This window comes from Monodon monoceros, unplaced genomic scaffold (genome assembly GCF_005190385.1).
Source record: "Monodon monoceros isolate NGI ecotype Baffin Bay Population unplaced genomic scaffold, NGI_Narwhal_1 Super_Scaffold_15, whole genome shotgun sequence".
Taxonomy (NCBI): Eukaryota; Metazoa; Chordata; class Mammalia; order Artiodactyla; family Monodontidae; genus Monodon; species Monodon monoceros.
In genome coordinates, this window is record NW_021703771.1 from 6,482,658 (window position 1) to 6,501,236 (window position 18,579).

General features: G+C 39.4%; 1 protein-coding gene across 1 annotated transcript in view; it reads left to right on the forward strand.

Moving 5' to 3' along the window:
- Positions 1 to 18,579, forward strand: part of COL19A1 (collagen type XIX alpha 1 chain) — a 362,938-nt gene that overhangs the window by 147,224 nt on the left and 197,135 nt on the right. Inside the window, exon 12 of the mRNA XM_029223905.1 lies at positions 4,065 to 4,118. Coding sequence (XP_029079738.1) covers positions 4,065 to 4,118 — 54 coding nt within the window. The remainder of the gene's footprint in view (positions 1 to 4,064; positions 4,119 to 18,579) is intronic.

The following is an 18,579-nucleotide window of genomic DNA, read 5'->3' on the forward strand; positions in this document are numbered from 1 at the left end:
CTGCGATAAATCCCACGTGATCGTGATGTATGATCCTTTTGATCTATGGTTGGATTCAGTTTGCTAATATTTTGTTGAGGATTTTTAAATCAGTGATACTGGCCTGTAGTTTTCTTTCTTTTTTGTGATATCTTTATCTGGTGATGCTAGCTTTATAGAATGAGTTTGGAAGCATTCCTTCCTCTACAAGTTTTTGGAATAGTTTGAGAAGGATAGATGTTAACTCTTCTCTAAATGCTTGGTAGCATTCACCTGTGAAGACATTTGGTTCTGGACTTGAGTTTTGTTTTGTTTTGTTATTGATTCAATTTCATTACTGGTAATTGGTCTGTTCATATTTTCTATTTCTTCCAGGTTCAGTCTTGGGAGATTATACATTTCTTGGAATTTGTCCATTTCTTCTAGGTTTTCCATTTTATTGGCATATAGTTGTTCATAGTAATCTTTTATGATCCTATTTATATTTCTGTGGTGTTGGTTGTAACTTCTCCTTTTCCATTTCTGATTTTATTGATTTAGAACCTCCATCTTTTTGGGGTTTTTTTAATGAGTCTGGCCAAAGGTTTATCAATTTTGTTTATCTTTTCAAAGAACCAGCTCTTATTTCATTGATATTTTCTATTATTTTTTAGTGTCTATTTCATTTATTTCTCCTCTGATCTTTATGATTTATTTCCTTCTACTAATTTTGGATTTTGATCATTTTTCTTTTTCCAGTTCCTTTAGTATAAGGTTAGGTTGTTTATTTAAGCTTTTTCTTGTTTCTTGAGGTAGGCTTATATCACTATAAACTTCCCCATTAGAACTGCTTTTGCTGCATCCCATAGATTTTTGGATTGTTGTGTTTTCATTTTCATTTGTCACCATGTATCTTTTCATTTCTTCTTTGATTTCTTCAGTGATTCATTGGTTGTTTAGTAGCATATTGTTTCGCTTCTACGTGTTTGTGGTCTCTTTGTATTTTTTTCTTGTAGTTAATTTCTAGTCTCAGACTATTGTCATCAGAAAAGATGCTTGATATAATTTCATTCTTAAAATTATTGTTTTGTGGCCTAGAATGTGATTTATCCTGGAGAATGTTCTATGTGCACTTGAAAATAATGTGTATTCCTTTTTTTGGTGAATGGAATGTCCTGTATATATCTATTTAATTCATCTGATCTAATGTGTCATTTAAGGCCAGTGTTTCCTCATTGTTTTCTGTCTGGGTGATCTGCCCATGGATGTAAGTGGGTGTTAATGTCCCCTACTATTATTGTGTTAGTTACAATTCTCCCTTTATGCCTGTTAATATTTGTTTTATGTATATAGGTGTTCTTATGTTGAGTTCATATATATTTACAATTGTTATATCTTCTTCTTTGATTGATCCCTTGATCATTAAGTAATGTCCTTCTTTGTCTCTTGTTTATAGCTTTAAAGTCTATTTTGTCTGAAAAATTATTGCCACCCCAGCTTTCCTTTTTGTTAATAGAAGTATAGTTGATTTACAATATTATATTAGTTTCAGGTGTACAACATAGTGATTCAGTGTTTTTACAGATTATATTCTCCTTAAAGTTATTACAAAACAAGAGCTATATTTCCCTGTACTGTACACTATATTCTTGTTGCTTTTCTCTTTTACCCATAGTAGTTTGTATCTCTTAATCCCATACCCTTGTCTTGCCCACTGGCAGGCTGAGCCATGTCTTGGGGTCTCTAAGTGCAGAGCCCAGGCGTCCCAGAGTGGGCCAATTCCTGGCACAGCTGGCTTTAGGGTCTGGGGTGTCCTGAAGCTTGTTTCAGCCTGCTGGTGAGTGGGGTCAGATCCTGGGGCAGCTGGCTGAGTGGCCCATGGTGCCTCACAGCTGGTGTTGGCCTGCTGGTGAGTGGGGTTGGATCCCAGGGGGTCCTGTAACTGGTGTCTGCCCACTGGTGGGTGAGGCTGGTCCTGAAGCTAGAGCAGGCTGGCTGGTAGGCGGGGCCAGGCCCCAGGTCTCTGGCTGCAGGGCCCTGGGAGTCCCAGGTCTAGTGCCTGCACACTGGTGTGTGGAGCTGGATCTTCGGCCCTCTGGTGGGCAGGGATGTATCCAGGGGCAGCTGTGGGCTCAGGGGGTCTTAAGGCAGCCTGCTTGCTGGTGAGCTTTGCCCCCACCCAGTTAGTTGCTTGTCCTGAGATGTCCCAGCACTAGCACCTACAGGCTATTGAGCCAGTGTGGGTCTGGGTCCTGGGGCTAATAAGCTAGGAGGAGGATTCCACAGTTGTGCTTCCCAGTGCCAGTGTCATCATGGTAGAATGAGCTCCCCCAAATGGCTGCTGCTGATGTCTGTGTCCCCAGGGTGAGCTCCACTTGCCTCCTTCTCCTCTGAGAGACTCTTCAAGATCAGCAGGTGGGTCTGACCCAGGGTCCTTTCAAGTTACTGCTTCTGTCCTGGGTCCCAGATCATGTGAGATTTTGTGTGCACCCTTTAAGAGTGGAGTCTCTATTTCCCACAGCCCCCATGGCTCTCCCAACGTGATCCCCACTGTCCTTCAAAGCCAGATGTTCTGGGGCTCGTCCTCCCAGTGCAGGACCACCAGGCTGGGGAGCCCAACGTGGGGCTCAGACCCCTTGCTCCTTGGGAAGAATCTCTGTAATTGTAATTATTCTCCCATTTGTGGGTCACTTACCCAGGGGTATGGGTCTGGGTCTCCACCCCTTCTATCTGTCTTGTTGTGGTTCCTTCTTTATATCTTTAGTTGTAGAAGACCCCTTCTGCTAGTCTTCATTGGTAGGTGCTCTATAAATAGTTGTAAATTTGTTGTACCCAGGAGAGGAGGTGAGCTCATGTTCCTACTCCACCGTCTTGGCCCAGGAGGTGCTTGCTTTTCTTTTTTGCAAATAAAAATAATAATGTTTATTGCCTTAAAAAATGAAGAGCAAAGGAATATATAAAGAAGGGAATTAAATCACCCTAGTGGCACAAAGCAGAGAGAGATAACTACTACTACTACTATTACTACTATACACACACAGAGTGATGTGTGATCCACTTGGAACTTGAATGGGTTCTTTCTACACATAATATATATTTTATTATTAAACACTTTACATATTATACAAATAATACATGTTTATTGTTTAAAAATTGAAAAACAGTGAAGAGTATACTGAAGGAAATAAAATCGTCCATAGTCACAGCATGCATAGATTATTTATTTTTATTTTTCTGATTTGTTTTCTTCCAATAGTGTTTCTAAGACCCATAGGTAGATTTATACACAGGTAGGTAGGTGGATGTTCAGGTAGACAAGCATTTCTTTTTAAGTTTTTGAATTATACTATAGCTATGCAGGGTGAACCAATAAAAGTATATACCTTTCAGATAGTAATCAGACAAAAATATATGGAGCTATGAGATGTGTCATCAACAATGGTATTAGTGGCCATTTTGAACATTTGTAACTTTACAGTAATAAAAATAGATATTGATTAACATTTATTCACTAAATTTGGTAATCAAATACTTGTATCTTACTTTTTTATATTGTGAGAGCTTTCCTATAGTATAAAATAAAATTCATAAACATGATTTTAATGGTTGCAGCTTATTCCACTGTATCTATATACCACAATTTATCTACCCAGTTCCCTATTATTGGATATTTAGTATGTTTCTTTTTACTACTATAAATAGCATTGCACTCTACATCTTACTGCCTAAAACTTTTCATCTCTGATTATTTCCTTAGGATACATTCTTATCAGCAAAATCACTGGGCCCAATGACATGAGCAGATTTAAGACACTTGATATATATTGCCAAATTGCCCTCCAGGAAATTCTTTGTTGCTTATAGAAAAAAATAAATAATCCTTGTTCTATTTATACTCTTTAATCATTTTTATGTGGCTTTTTTTGAACCTTTAAACTTCTCTTCGGTTTTAGGACTCAGAATTGTTTTTTAATAAATGTTTCTTTCAAGAGATTAGTGAAGTAATCATGTTGTTATAAATAGCCAAACAATGCAACTCCCTTGTTTTTTCTTAGTAAAGGTTTTCAGTTGTAACATTTTTCATTGTATAAATTGTTTCTTTCTAGGGTGCACAAGGAGAAAAAGGAGATCCAGGTTTGGCTGGAGTTAATGGGCAAGATGTAAGCCTAACTTTTTTTCTAACATTGTGTTAACATTTTGCCGCTGAAATATGCTAACTATCTAATGCTATTGAGACTTGACTATGCTTGGAAGAACTAGCCACAGTCATTGCAAAGTCAAGAATCAAGGTCGTTTTTTACGTGGCTCAGTGGAGCCCCAGTATTTTTTTTTTTTTAAAGGCCACTGACTTTATTGATTAAAAAAACTTTACAGAGACAGTGACTGTCCCGCCCAAAAGAGGGCCAAAGAGCATGAAACAGACCGGGTAGGGGGAGCTATGTGGTCCTCGCCCAGCTTCTGGTGCTAAAGAAAAATGAGGACCTTCTTAGGAAAGGCTGAAGGACACATGTGGCACCAGTATTTTCAGTTTCGTAATGACCAGGTAGTTCCCTGGCTTTAGATGCCTTGTACGTGTACTCATCCTTCACAGCCCTTTCTTCCTTGCTATTTCTGGCTTGCATTTCTTCTATCTTCCTTTCTCTTTCTTTTTTCTTCTTGCCTGTATTCTGCTGTGACCTGTGTTCTTACCCAGGTTACTTTTCATCTTACCCCCAATCTCCATCTACTGAGGGGTCTGCAGAGGTCGATTTCAGTGATGAGAAGAAAGGGCAGAAGGGAGGGAACCATGTGTATCTGTGTCACTCCCCCTCCGTTGCACCTACTCCGCAACCTCAGGGCTCCTGTCCCTGTCCCAGGGAGCATCCTTGAGTCCTCTCCTGCACCCTGCCCCCGAGCCCTGCCCAGGACAGCTGTCCCCCAGGAGCTTCACTTGGGTTCTTATGATGGAGTTTGGAGGATAGACCAAATCTGGGCTTTCCTCTAAGTGTAGATTACTCCCCCTTCAGGACATCAGATGTACCATTTACTGTAGATATACTAACTTTACTAAGGCAGGTATCCACAATGAAAATTTTTTTTCCTCACAGTTTCCCTTATTCATCTGCATAAAAGTGTTTCAGAAAGGTTCTGAAGGACCATACTACTTACTTTCTGGATAAAAGAATAAGGAAGCTAGATCCAGTTCCCTAATGCCCTAGAGGTGCTATGAAATCCACCTGGTCTGCAGTAGATGGTTGCACACAGTGGGAAGGGAGGCTGAACATTGTAGTCCCTGGGGCCTGTGGACAAAGTAAGAGGGATTCTGGGAGCAGGAGAGAAACACCCCAGGAGTTACTCCGGCTTGAGGTTCTAGCCCTCCACAGCTTTACTCTCTTACTTCCTAAGAAGCCCCATTCACATCTTTAATATGATATCCTTCTTGTTTCTGTCTTCTTCGAAGGGATTTTTCTCCACCAGAGACTGGGAGCTACACCAATGGTTGGAGCTAAGGGAGTCTCTGCATTTTCTCTGCCTCCTTACAGTACATCAGGATGCTGAATGTCCTGACCATTGGCCCATACACTTAATAGAGCATCTAATTTCCCCCCAGCCCCCAGCCCTGTCACGGGAGATCCTGGTGTCGTGGGAAGAGATCTCCAGTGAGAAGTTAGAGCCCAGTGTATGTCCCCGTTCTGTCACTAGTTGAGGAAATCACTTCTCAGAGTCTGTAAGGTGATAGCCTTAGAATAGATTCTAAGGTCCCCATCACTGCAATGCCCTATCATTTAGTACAAAGAGATTACTAAGATTAATTAGGATTACGGTCTTGAAAAGCACGATGAAACTTGAACCATTCATTCAGGTGTTTGGACTTCCAGATGCATGTTAGGCAATGTAGGGAAAACACGATGGGAATACAGCTGGAGCCCAGGCATGGGCAGTGCTCTGTGTGAGCACTTTCCTCCTCTGGCTGGGTGCGTGGGGTGATGTGGGTCGTGTTGTGTTTAAAGGAAGATTCCTTTCACAGCGTGTTCTACAAAATGCATAGAATTGAGGCCTTTGCCTGTGCTTTTGTTCTTTCTATCATATTCTTTATGAGAGCAAAGACCATTTCTTGGAGTCGCTAGTACTTAGTAGATGTTTGGAGTAAGTTCTCAATAATTAGTTGCTAAATTTTCATGTTAAAACTTGAGAGATTATTATAATAGTCTAAAATATAAGTAATTAGAACCTAAACTAGGAAAACAGAGGTGAAAGGGAGTGCACAGTGATATTGCAGAGGTAAAATACATGCAACTTGGTGCTTGATTGCAGCGAAAACTCAAAAATAGCCCAAGGTTTTGACCATTCATTACAGGAAGGATATTATCTCATGATAAATGTCAGAGTGTTGAGAGAGATTAACTACAGCTTTGCAAAAGATAACCAAGCTGCATGTATGCCGCTCCCCGAGATACAAGAGCAAAACAGGGATTTTTATTTTATTTTATTGGCCGCGCCTCGTGGCATGCGGGATCCTAGTTCCCCAACCAGGGATCGAACCCGTGCTCCCTGCAGTGGAACCATGGACTCTCAACCACTGGACCACCAGGGAATTCCCAAAACAAGGATTTTTAGAAGTTAATTAAGATAGTGTTAGAATTGAAATAGAGAAAGGATTTATCCAAACACTCGAGTAAAACTGGAAGGAGATTTGAGGGGTTGGAGCCTGAAATATAGTCACATTAACTTAGAGATTTGGAAATTTTCTTATGTTGTCTGAAAGTAAGGTGATTTGGCTTTTTAGAATTAATCAGTTTGTACACACATAGATATGAGTGCCTTCTACTTGCCCAGATCTAAAGACCGTCTTGCTGAGAGAGCCCCCAGCCTAGTGGGTAGTGTGACCTTTCCTCTTTGACAAGGGTCTGGGAAGAGTCCTTCACACACACACACACACACACACACACACACACACACACACGGGTGTGTTATTCCTTTAGCACCATCACTGTCTCATATAGCTCATTAGGTACATTATAAAGCGTGACAAAGCACATTAAGTTTTCTCACTTGGTTACTTAATTAATATTCCTTCCCTTAATTTTGCCAAAGGTATTCAGAGGTCATGACTAAGGAGAAGTAAGAAAAAGTAATGAAAGTTCTCTTTTTACCCCTCTACTCTTACTAGGGGTAAAGAATCACGTGCTCTGTTATTTATTCCATCGGTGGTGGTTTTAATATTGTGCCATAGTCCAAAAAACTGTTTTCATGAGGAATTTGAAATTCAGTCTTTACCCCAACTTTATGGGGTAGAAGGTGCAAGGGGTGATAGCATCCCTATTTTTAGAGTCAAGAAATAAGAGCTTATGAAATTAAGAAATTTTCTTTTAGAAAATGGTAAAATCAGCCTTTATCCCTTGTTTGACCGAAAAGTTTCTTAATTTTCCCACTAAGTCATGCCACATTTCTCATTGTCTATTTTTCAATGGTAAAATAAACTGACTCCACGAACCAAAATCATTCAGCATTTATGACAGTTTGCTCTGCCTTTCAATAAGAGCAGGTACACATTCTTAGGGAATGAAGGGCATTATAATAGCTGTCTCAGTTTGCATTGAAGTCAAGCCATGATGGACATTTTAACTTCAGGAACATTCTGTTGGAATGCAGGGTGAATAACCTCAGTGGGCCAGGTCATGGCAGCTACTTTCCAAGTCAGAGAAAATTGGAAGAATTTAATATTCCTGTGAAACAGATTCAAAGCCTTTTTATAGTCTTTATTCTTATATATTAAATATATCTTGATGTAAATGTATCTTTTAATAATTTCATCTGTGCCAGCTTTCCCGCAAAGTGGACAAGCTCACTTCAGACAATGTAAACCTCCTTTAAAGGGAAGTATGCCAGTTCAGCTTTCTTAATGGGACACTCTTGGCATTTTGGTCATGATGGTTCTTTGCCACTATCTTGCAAGAGCAGAATGCATAGTGTCCTTGAGGCTCACCAACTAATCACCAGTAGCAGCTCTTAGTCATTAGGACAAAAAAAAAAAAAAATGTTCTGATATCTTTCTGAATGCATCCGTGTGTGTGTGTGTGTGTGTGTGTGTGTGTGTGTGTGTGTGTGTGTGTTTAAACTTTGATCTTCAAGGTACTGGGGTATTGGACTAAAGGTATTGGACTATACATGCTCATATTTCCCTTATAGTTTAAATAATGCATACCAAATATATATTGAAATTGTCAAAACTTTGAGTTACTAGAATTTAGCCTTCAAAATATAAGACCTCAGCTTCACATATTCTAGTTTATAATTAAGTGATTTTGACTGTGACCTACTATGAGATGCATTCAACAATGCATCTTAAAACAGACTTGAGGGGGAATCTTAGAAAGTTGTTAACATGACCTTCGAAGCCAGACTACCTGGGCTCAAATCCCAGCTCTACCACTGCCCAGCTGGCGTACTAATTAGCACATTATTTATTGTCTCCGTGCCTGTTTCTTCATCTGCTCAATAGGATGATAATATTAATAGCACTAACTCATAGTCTTTTTTTTTATGATTAAAGGGGTCATCATACATAAAGCATTTAGGTCAGTGCCTTGCATACAGTAAGAGCTATATAAACATTTGCTATTATTAGAAACTTAAATAAAGCACATTTTCTCTAATATAGAGATAGGTAGATCTTTTAATTTATTTTTTGTGGGGTTATGTAATCTTGGAAAAGTAGATTTCAATTATTTAGTTTAGTCTTCTCCTTTGCATCTTTGTTATTGTCTTTCAAACAACTCTTATCAGAATTACAGCATCTGATGTTTCTAAAATGGTCACGTTAATCTCCTTACACCAGTGCAATCTGTATACTGAATACAAAAATACTGGAATCACAAAGCTGCGATATCGGCTGGCGACAGCTGGTGCCATTCCTAGGGAACAAGATGCAGTGGGTGGAAGATGGGGAAAACAATGAATAGATGGGTTAAAAATTTTAAAAAATAACATTACCTTGTATCAAATGATGTTTAAAGATGCTACATACCACCAGTAAGGAGGTCCTCCAATAAAAATTAATTCGTGGTCTACCTGCTTTTATAATTTTAGTTGTGATAATGTCCTTCAGCTTTCAGCTTGCATTTAAAAAATTATTTTATTGAGATATAGTTGATTTACAATGTTGTGTTAGTTTTAGGTGTACAGCAAAGTGAGCCATATATCTGTATATTTTTTGTTCCTAGATTCATTTCCATTATAGGTTATTACAAGATATTGAGTATAGTTTCCTGTGCTATACAGTAGGTCCTTGTTGGCTATCTATTTCATATTTAGTGGTGGTATATTTTAACCCCAAACTTCTAATTTATCACTTCCCCCCTTCCCCTTTGGTAACCGTAAGTTTTTTTTCTATGTTTGTGAGTCTGTTTCTGGTTTGTAAATAAGTTCATTTTGCATTTGGATGAGAGTGCCTGTATCTCATAACATACAGAGCCCACTACTGTGCTTTTGAGCATCTTTATATACACAAATTTTATTAAGAAACTTGATAATAGATGCCCACCTTATTCAGTATTAAATTCAGAGTCTGTTCCATTTGATTCTCACTCACTTATGGTGAGTGCTGTGTCTTTTTCTCCCCAGTACTCAATGTCCATTGATAGGAACACTAATGTCACACGAGAAGACAAATTGCACTTGAGGAAAGCATTACTGATCTACTTCTCAGAGCCTATTATGATGCCATGGCCTTAACAACATAGTACTTGATCACAGGAGGACATGAGCTCCATTGTCCCACGTCAATGGCCAATAAAAGTAGAAGCTCGACGAGTGCAGTACTTCCCAATTACATTTTTTTTTTTTTTTTTTTTTTTGCGGTACGCGGGACTCTCACTATTGTGGCCTCTCCCGTTGTGGAGCACAGGCTCCGGACGCGCAGGCTCAGCGGCCATGGCTCACGGACCTAGCCACTCCGCAGCATGTGGGATCTTCCCGGACTGGGGCACAAACCCGTGTCCCCTGCATTGGCAGGCGGACTCTCAACCACTGCGCCACCAGGGAAGCCCCCCAGTTGCGTTGTATTCTATGTGAGTTAAAGCACAGTTGTTACATATCCATCAAACTGAGTACAGAACTGGACAGAACAATTAACTATCCCTTAGACTTGGGCTTGAAAAGTTAAAGAAACATTTGTTAAGTGTCTATGCTGTGCTAAGTAATTTTTGCAACATATGAGTCTTAGAACAACTCTTCAAGACAACTATTACTTTTTTCTTTTTTTGTTGAAGTATAGTTGATTTACAATGTTGTGATAATTACTGCTATACAACAAATTGATTCAGTTATACATATAATACACACACACAATCTTTTTTTATATATATTCTTTTCCATATGGTTTATCATAGGATATTGAATATAGTTCCCTGTGCTATACAGTAGGACCTTGTCTTTTATCCATTCTATATATAAAAGCTTACATCTGCTAACCCCAACCTCCCATTCCCTCCCTCCCCCAAACCCCTCCCCATTGACAACCACCAGTCTGTTCTCTGTGTCCGTGATTCTGTTTCATAGATAGGTTCATTTGCATCATATTTTAGATTCCACATAGGAGCACTATCATATGATGTTTGTCTTTGTTGGGTTTACTTCACCTAGTATGTTAGTCTCTAGGTCCATCCATGTAGCTGCAGATGGCATTATTTCATTCTTTTTTATGGCTGAGTAATATTCCACTGTATACGTGTACCACATCTTCTTTATCCATTCCTCTGTTGATGGACATTTAGGTTGTTTCCATGAAGACAACTATTATTTATACCTATTGTATAGGGAGGCTTAAATAATGCACCCACAATAATGCACGAATCCTTTCCTGACTGTCCTGAACTCCACGTGTCTGAAGTCCTGAGCACCTCCAGGAGAATGAGGTGTCTCCGAGACCTGCTTCCATCGTGCCTGCTGTGCACATGTCTATCATAGTCCTCACTGCTCACGTCCACCAGCAGCTGGTTGCTTTATTACCCCACCTCCTCCCCGAGCAGTTGATTAAACCAGGGGTAGTTAGCTGACACATCAGCAAGTAAGTCCCTCCTCTAGAAGGTGCAGTTAGGGTTAGTTTGTCAGGCAGGAATGTTAAAGTTTTTAATGTATTATTTTATGCTTCAAATAATATTTTTGTGGCATGTCACATATATGATGATTATGAATTATAGAAGTAACTGGAACACCGATCTACCTAATGCCATGCCCACTGTAGAGTTAACTGTAGAGTTAACCATTTTCCCGAATGTTTTGTTTCACGTTCCCTGCCATTATTAAAAACAATCACTTCCAATTATTGAGCCTGAACCAAGATGGTGGAGTAGAAGAACGTGCTCTCACTCTCTCTTGCGAGAACACCAGAATCACAACTAACTGCTGAACAGTAATTGACAGGAAGACACTGGAACTCACCAAAAAAGATACCCCACATCCAAAGACAAAGGAGAAGCCACAGTGAGACGGTAGTAGGGGCACAATCACAGTAAATTCAAATCCCATAACTGCTGGGTGGGTGACTCACAGACTGGACAACACTTATACCACAGAAGTCCACCCATTGGAGTGAAGGTTCTGAGCCCCACGTCAGGCTTTCCAACCTGGGGTTCCAGAAACGGGAGGAGAAATTCCTAGAGAATCAGACTTTGAAGGACAGTGGGATTTGATTGCAGGACTCTGACAGGACTGGGGGAAACAGAGACTCCACTCTTGGAGGGCACACACAAAGTAGTGTGTGCATTGGGACCCAGGGGAGAAGCAGTGACCCCATAGGAGACTGAACCAGACCTACCTGCTAGTGTTGGAGGGTCTCCTGCAGAGGCGGTGGGTGGCTGTGTCTCACCATGGAGACTAGGACACCGGCAGCAGAAGTTCTGAGAAGTACTCCTTAGCATGAGCCCTCCCAGAGTCCGCCATTAGCCCCACCAAAGAGCCCAGGTAGGCTCCAGTGTTGGGTTGCCTCAGGCCAAACAACAAACAGGGAGGGAACCAGCCCCACCCATCAGCAGTCAAGAGGACTAAAGTTTTACTGAGTGCTACTCACCAGAGCAAAAGCCAGCTCTACCCACCACCAGTCCCTCCCATCAGGAAACTTGCAGAAGCCTCTTAGAGAGCTTCATACACCAGAGGGAAGACAGTAGAAGCAAGAAGAACAATAATCCTGCAGCCAGTGGAACAAAAACCACATTCACAGAAAGATAGACAAAATGAAAAGGCAGAGGGCTATGTACCAGATGAAGGAACAAAATAAAACCCCCAGAAAAACAACTAAATGCAGTGAAGATAGGGAATCTTCAGGAAAAAGAATTCAGAATAATGATAGTGAAGATGATCCAGGACTTCGGAAAAAAAATGGAGGCAAAGATCGAGAAGATGCAAGAAATGTTTAACAAAGACCTAGAAGAATTAAAGAACAAACAAACAGAGATGAACAATACAATAACTGAAAGGAAAACTACACTAGAAGGAATCAATAGCAGAATAACTGAGGCAGAAGAACGGATAAGTGACCTGGAAGACAGAATGGTGGAATTCACTGCTGTTGAACAGAATAAAGAAAAAAGAATGAAAAGAAATGAAGACAGCCCAAGAGACCTCTGGGACAACATTAAACACAACAACATTTGCATTATAGGGGTCGCAGAAGGAGAAGAGAGAGAGAAAGGACCCGAGAAAATATTTGAAGAGGTTATAGTCGAAAACTTCCCTAACATGGGAAAGGAAATAGCCACCCAAGTCCAGGAAGCATAGAGAGTCCCATACACGATAAACCCAAGGAGAAACATGCCGAGACACACAGTGGTAAAATTGGCAAAAATTAAAGACAACGAAGAATTATTGAAAGCAGCAAGGGAAAAATGACAAATAACATACAAGGGAACTCCCATAAGGGTAACAGCTGATTTCACAGCAGAAACTCTACAAGACAGAAGGGAGTGGCATGATATACTTAAAGTGATGAAACAGAAGAACCTACAACCAAGATTACCCAGCAAGGATCCCATTCAGATTCGATGGAGAAATCAAAAGCTTTACAGACAAGCAAAATCAAAGAGATTTCAGCACCACAAAACCAGCTCTACAACAAATGCTAAAGGAACTTCTCTAAGTAGAAAACACAAGAGAAGAAAAGGACCTACAAAAACAAACCCAAAACAATTAAGAAAATGGTCATAGGAACATACATATCGATAATTACCTTAAACATGAATGGATTAAATGCTCCAATCAAAAGACACAGGCTTGCTGAATGGATACAAAAATAAGACCCATATATATGCTGTCTACAAGAGACCCACTTCATACCTAGGGCCACATACAGACTGAAAGTGAAGGGATGGAAAAAGATATTCCATGCAAATGGAAATCAAAAGAAAGCTGGAGTAGCGATACTCATATCAGATAAAATAGACTTTAAAATAAAGAATGTTACAAGAGACAAGGAAGGACACTATATAATGATCAAGGGATCAATCCAAGAAGAAGATATAACAATTATAAATATATATGCATACAACATAGGTGCACCTCAATACATAAGGCAACTGCTAACAGCTATAAAAGAGGAAATCGACAGTAACACAATAACAGTGGGGGACTTTAACACCTCACTTACACCAATGGGCAGATCATCCAAAATGGAAATAAATAAGGAATCACAAGCTTTAAATGACACAATAGACCAGATAGATTTAATTGACATTTATAGGACATTCCATCCAAAACAGCAGATTACACTTTCTACTCAAGTGCGCACGGAACATTCTCCAGGATAGATCACATCTTGGGTCACAAATCAAGCCTCAGTAAATTTAAGAAAATTGAAATCATATCAAGCATCTTTTCCGACCACAACATTATGAGATTAGAAATCAGTTACAGGGAAAAAAATGTAAAAACACAAACACATGGAGGCTAAACAGTACATTACTAAATAAGAGATCACTGAAGAAATCAAAGAGGAAATGAAAAAATACATAGGGACAAATGACAATGAAAACACGACGATCCAAAACCTATGGGATGCAGCAAAAGCAGTTCTAAGAGGGAAGTTTATAGCTATACAAGCCTACCTCAAGAAACAAGAAAAATCTCAAATAAACAATCTAACCTTACACCTAAAGGAACTAGAGAAAGTAGAACAAACAAAACCCAAAGTTAGCAGAAGGAAAGAAATCATAAAGATCAGAGCAGAAATAAATGAAATAGAAACAAAGAAGACAATAGCAAAGATCAATAAAACTAAAAGCTGGCTCTTTGAGAAGATAATATTGATAAACCATTAGCCAGACTCATCAAGAAAAAGAGGGAGAGGACTCAAATCAATAAAATTAGAAATGAAAAAGGAGAAGTTACAACAGACACCGAAGAAATGCAAAGCATCCTAAGAGACTACTACAAGCAATTCTATGCCAAAAAAATGGACAACCTGGAAGAAATGGACAAATTCTTGGAAAGGTATAACCTTCCAATACTGAACCAGGAAGAAATACAAAATATGAACACACCAATCACAAGTAATGAAATTGAAAGTGTGATTAAAAATCTTCCAACAAACAAAAATCCAGGACCAGATGGCATAAAGGTGTATTCTATCAAACATTTAGAGAAGAGCTAACACCCATGCTTCTCAAACTCTTCCAAAAAATTGTGCAGGAAGGAACAATCCCAAACTGATTCTATGAGGCCACCATCAATCACCCTGATACCAAAACCAGACAAAGATACTACAAAAAAAGAAAATTACAGACCAATATCACTCATGAATATAGATGCAAAAATCCTCAAAAAATACTAGCAAACAGAATCCAAGAGCACATTAAAAGGATCATACACCATGATCAAGTGGGAATTATCCCAGGAATGCGAGGATTCTTCAATATATGCAAATCAATCAATGTGATACACCATGTTAACAAATTGAAGGAGAAAAACCATGTGATCTCAATAGATGCAGAAAAAGCTTTTGACAAAATTCAACACCAATTTATGATAAAAACTCTCCAGAAAGTGGGCATAGAGGGAACCTACCTCAACATAATAAAGGCCGTATACGACAAGCCTACAGCAACATTATTTTCAATGGTGAAAACCTGAAAGCATTTCCTCTAAGATCGGGAACAATACAAGGATGTCCACTCTCACCACTATTATTCAACATAGTTTTGGAAGTCCTAGCCATGGCAATCAGAGAAGAAAACGAAATAAAAGGACTACAAATTGGAAAAGAAGAAGTAAAACTGTCGCTGCTTGCAGATGACATAATACTCTACATAGAGAATCCTAATGATGCCACCTAGAAAACTACTAGAAAACTAGTAGTTTCTAGTAGAAAACTACTGGAGCTAATCAATGAATTTGGTAAAGTTGCAGGATACAAAATTAATGCACAGAAATCTCTTGCATTCCTATATACTGATGATGAAAAATCTGAATGAGAAATTAAGGAAACACTCCCATTTACCATTGCAATAAAAAGAATACCTACGAATAAACCTACCTAGGGAGACAAAAGACCTGTATGCAGAAAACTATAAGACACTGATGAAAGAAATTAAAGATGATACCAACGGATGGAGAGATATGCAATGTTCTTCGACTGGAAGAAGTAATATTGTGAAAATGACTATACTACCCAAAGCAATCTACAGGTTCAATGCAATCCCTGTCAAATTACCAACAGCATTTTTTACAGAACTACAACAAAAAATCTTAAAATTTGTATGGAGACACAAAGGACCCCAAACAGCCAAAGCTGTCTTGAGGGAAAAAAGTGGAGCTGGAGGAAACAGAATCCCTGACTTCAGACTATACTACAAAGCTACAGTAATCAAGACAATATGGTACTGGCACAAAAACAGAAATATAGATCAATGGAACAAGATAGAAAGCCCAGAGATAACCCCAAATACCTATGGTCAGCTAATGTATGACAAAGGAGGCAAGGATATGCAATGGAGAAAAGACAGTCTCTTCAATAAGTGGTGCTGGGGAAACTGGACAGCTACATGTAAAACAATTAAATTAGAACACTCCCTAACACCATACACAAAAATAAACTCAAAATGGATTAGAGACCTAAATGTAAGACCGGACACTATAAAACGCTTAGAGGAAACATAGGAAGAACACTGTTTGACATAAATCACAGTAAGAGTAATGGAAATAAAAACAAAAATAAACAAATGGGACCTAATGCAACTTCAAAGCTTTTGCATGGCAAAGTAAACCATAAACAAGATGAAAAGACAGCCCTCAGAATGCAAGAAAATATTTGCAGACAAATGAACGGACAAAGGATTAATCTCCAAAATATTTAAACAGCTCATGCAGCTCAATATTAAAAAAACAAACAACCCAATCCAAAAATGGGCAGAAGACCTAAATAGACATTTCTCCAAAGAAGACAGACAGATGGCCAAGAAGCACATTAAAAGCTGCTCAACATCACTAATTATTAGAGAAATGTGAATCAAAACTACAATGAGGTATCACCTCACACCAGTTAGAATGGGCATCATCAGAAAATCTACAAACAGAAAATGCTGGAGAGGGTATAGAGCAAAGGGAACCCTCTTGCACTGTTGGTGGGAATGTAAATTGATACAGCCACTATGGAGAACTGTATGGAGGTTCGTTAAAAAACTAAAAATAAAATTATCATGTGATCCAGCAATCCGACTACTGGGCACATACCCAGAGAAAACCATAATTCAAAAAGACACATGCACCCCAATGTTCACTGCAGCACTATTTACAATAGCCAGGTCATGGAAGCAACCTAAATTCCCATCAACAGATGAATGGCTAAAGAAGATGTGGTACATATATACAATGGAATATTACTCAGTCATAAAAAGGAACGAAATTGGGTCATTTGTTGAGACGTGGATGGATCTAGAGTCTGTCATACAGAGTGAAGTAAGTCAGAAAGAGAAAAACAAATATTGTATATTAACGCATATATGTGGGACCTAGAAAAATGGTACAGATGAACTGGTTTGTAGGGAAGAAATAGAGACACAGATGTAGAGAATAAATGTATGGACACCAAGGGGGGAAAGTGCGGGGCGGGCGGGGGGGCTGGTGGTGGGATGAATTGGGAGATTGCGATTGACACGTGTACACTAATGTGTATGAAATGGATGACTAATAGGTACCTATGGTATAAAAAATCAAATTCAAAAAGTAAATAAATAAATAAAACAATGACTTCCTACTTATCTCTTCATAGGAGTACTGGGTTTAGTCTTTCATGTGCGTAGATGTTCCATAATATTGGTTGCGTAAATAGAAAGTTGGTGTCTTTCTCCACCATTTCTTTCTTCATGTTTGTTTTTTCTCTGGATGATGTTCTACCAGCAAGAAGAGAGAATACCTCTTTTTAGTAAATTTCTCAGCTGTAAATGGCACTCTGACAGTTGTTAAAATGGTAAAGAAGGCTTTTTTTTAATATCTTTATTGGAGTACAATTGCTTTACAATGGTGTGTTAGTTTCTGCTTTATAACAAAGTGAATCAGCTATACATATACATATATCCCCATATCTCCTCCCTCTTGCATCTCCCTCCCTCCCACCCTCCCTATCCCACCCCTCTAAGTGGTCACAAAGCACAGAGCTGATCTCCCTGTGCTATGCGGCTGCTTCCCACTAGCTATCTATTCTACATTTGGTGGTGTATATATGTCCATGCCACTCTCTCATTTCAGTCCCAACTTACCCTTCCCCCTCCCCATGTCCTCAAGTCCATTCTCTACGTCTGCGTCTTTATTCCTGTCGTGCCCCTACGTTCTTCAGAATCTTTTTTTTTTTAGATTCCATATATATGTGTTAGCATATACAGAATTTGTTTTTCTCTTTCTGACTTACTTCACTCTGTATGACAGACTCTAGGTCCATCCACATCACTACAAATAACTCAGTTTCGTTTCTTTTTATGGCTGAGTAATATTCCATTGTATATATGTGCCACATCTTCTTTATCCATTCATCTGTTGATGGACACTTAGGTTGTTTCCATGTCCTGGCTATTGTCAATAGAGCTGCAATGAACATTGTGGTACATGACTCTTTCTGAATTATGGTTTTTTCTCAGGGTATATGCCCAGGAGTGGGATTGCTGGATCATATGGTAACTCTATTTTTAGTTTTTTAGTTTTTTTCTTTTTTTTGTGGTACGCGGGCCTCTCCCTGCTGTGGCCTCTCCCGCTGCGGAGCACAGTCTCCAGACGCACAGGCTCAGCGGCCACGGCTCACAGGCCCAGCCGCTCCGCGGCATGTGGGATCCTCCCGGAACTGGGCATGAACCCGTGTCCCCTGCATCGGCAGGTGGACTCTCAACCACTGCGTCACCAGGGAAGCTCTATTTTTAGTTTTTTAAGGAACCTCCATACTGTTCTCCATAATGGCTCTATCAATTTACATTCCCACCAACAGTGCAAGAGCGTTCCCTTTTCTCCACATCCTCTGCAGCATTTATTGTTTGTATATTTTTTGATTATGGCCATCCTGACTGGTATGAGGTGATACCTCATGGTAGTTTTGATTTGCATTTTTCTAATAATTAGTGATGTTGATCATCCTTTCATGTGTTTGTTGGCAACCTGTATATCTTC